Below are 5,244 nucleotides of genomic sequence, written 5' to 3' on the forward strand. Positions count from 1 at the left end.
ATTATTAATTGAAGATATAAATAAAATTGGTAAGCCAATTGCATCCAAAATATCTAAAGAATGTCAGTAGCGCAAACACATTTATTTATAACTGACCTTTAATATTTGGAATTTAGAGAGCAACCAAACCTCTGTATGACCAGTTACAATAGATTTGTTAGGAATAATTAGCTGAGTAATGAACAATGCCCAGCAGATTGACTTAATCCTACTGGGAATTTTTGGTAGCAGTGAGGGAGTTTTAGTATTGAAGATGTTAAGAAATAAATATCCCCTACAAACTGCTTTTGTTAAAGGAAATTTACCCGAGAAGTACAGTTGTCACTGACACTCTTGATCCTGAAGCTAGAGTATTTTCTTGGAGATATAAGCTTCTTGGCATCTATGCCTGCAGCTATTCTCATGGGAATTTGGTGAGAAAAATTATTTTATTGTCATCTTTAAGAGTTCAAACATTTAATTACTAAAAATTTCTCATAACGTGTCAATACTTGTGTGAAAAACATCATGTAGAAATGTTTTATGGCCATAAATTTTTACTAAATATGACACAAAACAGTCCTGAAAAGCTAAATTAAATATTTTGTTATTTTGTTCACTTTCTCTAAATCCATGTTGACTCACAGCTATGGTTTGTATTCAATCAGGTTACTTTATAAGAGTCCATGTGGTAGATTTTTATTCTTTGATTCTTATTAAGTAAAATTATCTTTTATGACTTTTACTTTTGAATTTTCCATAGTCAAGATGAATTATAGTTAATGGAATCACAAGACTGTGTGACAATTAATGGCATCTATGCCTGCTTCCTCACCTAGTCATTCGAATCCTTGGGAATACTGGGAAAGAAAAGAGTCCCCTACAACAACAGCATCTGTTTCATGCTAAATGCTTGGAAAATATAAAGCAAAGATTATCTTATGCTTTTTGGTATTTAACAGTGGAGCATTTAATAAATTTCACAAATATACTTGCTTCTATGTCATTGTATTTCAGCATCTAATAAAACACCATGCAAAATTTCTCCTTAATATTCCCAGTAAATATGGAGGTGAATGAATTCCACAGAATAGTATTTTTATTTAGTTGGAACAACTGTCAAAATGTTCCCTGTGAAACTTTCTGTACAGTATTTCAGTTCTACATAGTTTTATTATTTCAAGATGATTTCCTGTCTATACCTTTAAAAAGATCTCCTTTCAACTCCTTTAAAAAGTAAAGCAGATGATTTGAGAAAAAAGCAGTTTCTCCAAAGCACAGATTTGGGGATGGAGCTGCTAGCTAATTCTATATGCCTACTAAGATTCAAAGAAGTAAAAGTCCATGGTGGTAGGAAACCCACTGGTCTGGACTTGTCTTAATAATCCATGGTTATTCTATTCATTGGATGTTTAGACCCTGGAATTTGATATTTCTAGTGATCAGCTCCAATTTCAGATCAACAATGCAGTGATTCAAACATACCAACCACCTTGTGCCCAGAATGTGAATATTATCTTTACTGAAACCTGGTAATATGGTCCCAACTTGAATGCTCACCCTGCTGTATTCTAGGATCTGGCACCACTGTCCTGACTGATTAGACTCATGGGTACATGTGACTTGCATGTTATTTCTGTGGTCATTGTAACTCAGGTAATTTCATCTTTTACCTTATTGATTCTTTTGTGTATAAAACATAATTTTCATCACTTATGCTGAATGCAGATATTGGAGATACTTGCCATCCATTCTATGACGATGTGTTCTGTGATGTTAAGCAGCATTTTTAGTTTCACAATCTCTCTCAAAGAAATCACAGGTCAGGAAACATTGCAACATTGTTAACATCTCTTTAAAATTATGGAGAACTGAAATATTAAAAGAAATTCTTAATTAATGGGACAGATTTCAACACAGACTGTTTATATCTCATTTATGATATCTATTATCATCATGTAAACAAGTTGTATATACTTGATTGTATGTGGAATTTAATTTAAAATGAAAGTGATTTTAACATTGTGGATTAAGATATGAGTAACAGGTTCTTTATTGCAATCTAAAAAATAGTATTTTAATTCTGTTGTGTTTAATCCCATGAGGAAATAATGAAAGCTTATTTACATATATTTTGCCAGAAAAAAACCCGCAGAAACTTTTATTTAATATTTTTGGTTGTTCTTATAAATATACATTCAGATAGCATATATGAAAAGCATAAAAGGGCAGAAATATTTTAAATTACCAACTTACTACTTGACCTGTTTATGTCTTAGAATGATAGCTACACAAATATAGCACCTACCAAAAGCACAGCTCATTTTCATCCTATATAAGTATACTTGAATAATATATATGAAAAGAGAGTAGAATGATACTATTTGAAAGGTAAAGGGAAAAATCAGAAGAGAGAGAGAAAACGGGAGAGTGTTACCATGTACAGAATCCATTGTAACAATGAGGATGTCATTATGTAAAGCAAGACTTCATACAATGAGACTTTCAATTTGAGCTTGTTTTAAAGCATTTTATATTTTGGTTGTGAACCTAGCCTTTAACGATTGAGCCATTGCTTCAGCCCTTAAAATATTTTAGTATAAAGAATATTTTGAATTTTTATCATTCTAATTATTGTATAAAATTTACACATTACAAATGTATTTAAATTAAAGATAATCTTAATATACATTAAATTATATATAATTTACAATGATTTAAAACATTGTGCATAATACCAGGGAAATCAATGTCTATGGCCTTTTCTGATAATTGCATGCTTGTAGATCAATACTGTGCAGGAAATTATTTTGATTTCAGGAAGTCTTCAAAAGCAGAAAGAGTACACCATTTTCTTGTTTATTAAGGAGATTTTGCTATGTACAATTGAATTCCTATTGAATCTTGGTCATATTTTCTTTCTTTCATCTCTCCTTGCAGTGAGCAGCCTGAGCGGGTGTGATGGAAGGAAACAGGACCCTGCTGACTGAGTTTGTCCTCAGAGGACTAACAGATCATCAAGGGCTGCAAGTCCCCCTGTTCCTGGTGTTTTTCTTTACCTATCTTACCACCATGGTGGGCAACCTTGGCTTAATCTTTCTCATCTGGAAGGACCCCCATCTTCACACTCCTATGTACATTTTCCTTGGACATTTAGCCTTTGCTGATGGTTGTATTTCAACCACAGTGACTCCAAAAATGCTTATGACATTTTTGTATAAAAATGTCATGATATCTCTGGGTGAGTGTTTTGCCCAGTATTACTTTTTTTGTATCAGTGCAACTACTGAAATTTTTCTCCTCGTAGCTATGGCCTATGACCGCTATGTAGCCATATGCAACCCTCTGCACTATGCAGTTGTGATGTCCAAAAGACTCTGCACTGTGTTAATAAGTATGTCATATATAATTGGTTTTGTAAACTGTGGACTTAATGTAGGGTTATTATTTAGATTGACTTTCTGTAAGTCCAATGTAATTGACCATTTCTACTGTGAAATATTACCACTCTATACACTCTCTTGCACTGATCCATCAGTTAATACATTGATCATTTTTATTTGTGCTTCTTCCATCCAAATCAGCACCTCTTTGACCATTGTAGTCTCTTATGCCCGTGTCCTATTTGCTGTCCTGAACATGAAGTCTAAGAGCGGCAGAAAGAAAGCCTTCTTCACCTGCAGTGCGCACCTGCTCTCTGTCTCTTTGTTCTATGGCACTCTCCTCTTCATGTATGTGAGCCATGGGTCTGGACCAAGTAAAACACAAGACAAAATGTATTCACTGTTCTACACGGTAGTAATTCCTCTGCTAAACCCCTTTATTTATAGTTTAAGAAACAAGGAAGTTTTAGGTGCTCTGAAAAAAGTTGTAAAATGATGATCAAAAAATTAAAAGTTGGTTTTACTACTTATTCCTTTTTTTGCAATGCACTATAAAATTTGATCTTTGTGTGGTACATAATTGAAATATTATATATTATTACATAAAATATAAAATATAGACTGCTAAAGGATGTCTTAGTAATATGATTGTAAAATAAGTAAGAAGGACTAAAAGTTATTCCTTGTTATTTGTGGTTTTGAAAGTCATACTCACTGTAAGATCTATTACAATTATTTCTTCTTTAGATTGACAAGCTCTGTCAAAAAAGTTGTCAATAAAAACTGATAAGTATTATATTAAATATTTTGAAGTTATTTTTTAAACTGATAGCACACATAGGCTTTGCAAATGATTTGTTTAAAACATATTTTCCACTTTTAAATGATTCTTGAATAATGTACATTCAAATCATTTAGCTATCTATAATTATATATTATCAGTACATAAGTAAATATTATTTATGCAGTTTGTGACAAGGAATAATACCAAAACACTTGAGTATTTCTTGAGTTTAAGAGTAATCTAAAAGAGATAAATATTCATGTTACATTCACTTAAAGTTCTCAAAGTATTAAAAATGAAAATGAGCATTTTTATGGAGCATATAAGACAATTTTAAATTCTAACAATTTGTCTGTCTTTTTGATGGCTTTGTTTATCTTTTGATTTCACTTATTTCTTTGGCTCTGAATCAGACATCTGGTTGCATCAACTGAATAAAAATTCCAAATGACTGTTATTAGGAGAAATTCTTGCCAGGACTTTTTATAATTTTTCTGGTGTGGAAATAAGATAAGAAGAAGGAAAACAAGTTGAACAGTGTCAGTTTAAACACCACAACACAGAATATATAAAATCATTACTATACCATTTATACAGATTTTTGAAGGAAAAACCAGAAACACTGATACAGTGAATGGGAAAATGCCCCAGAGTCTCTCACATTGGGCATTTACTTTCCATCTGGTGTCACTGTTTGGGAAGGCTATGTAATTTTTTGGAGGTGCCCACCCATCAACAAATCCAATGAGTGAAAATACAAATAGGTATGAAACCAGAGAGCCTAATCTCAAAGAAGAATTATTATTATTATATTTGATCCTGGTAAGCACCAGCCTAGCAGAATGCTTCCTCAGAATCTAAGAAGCTAAAATAATTGTGGTGCGAGTGTACAAAATACATCTAATGCTGGCTGCTGGACTTGCCAACACTGCCCTTGTGGTACTAACTTTGCAAGATTGAGGAGGTTCATAGCAAGCATCTCTGTCCAGACAACATGTGTCTGGTTCAGAATCCATGCAAGGAGGTTCTGAGAGTACTTTGTGGAAAGTTATGAAGGCAAAGCAGTGGAGATCCCGGTGAGTAGGAGGTGCAAGAACT

At 32.9% G+C, this 5,244-nt stretch overlaps 1 protein-coding gene across 1 annotated transcript; it reads left to right on the top strand.

Moving 5' to 3' along the window:
• Positions 1-2,940: 2,940 nt before the first annotated feature.
• On the top strand, positions 2,941-3,858 carry LOC121465389 (olfactory receptor 5AC1-like). The gene has a single exon (XM_041678631.1). The coding sequence runs from the start codon at positions 2,941-2,943 to the stop codon at positions 3,856-3,858; it is 918 nt and encodes a 305-aa protein (XP_041534565.1).
• Positions 3,859-5,244: the final 1,386 nt, after the last annotated feature.

This window comes from Microtus oregoni, unplaced genomic scaffold (assembly GCF_018167655.1).
Source record: "Microtus oregoni isolate MIOR12 unplaced genomic scaffold, Mior012 000030F_ref0000283, whole genome shotgun sequence".
In the NCBI taxonomy this organism is placed as follows: Eukaryota; Metazoa; Chordata; class Mammalia; order Rodentia; family Cricetidae; genus Microtus; species Microtus oregoni.

Excerpts from the sequence above, each read along its gene's own strand:
- LOC121465389 (XM_041678631.1), top strand. The coding sequence starts at position 2,941 with ATGGAAGGAAACAGGACCCTGCTGACTGAGTTTGTCCTCAGAGGACTA.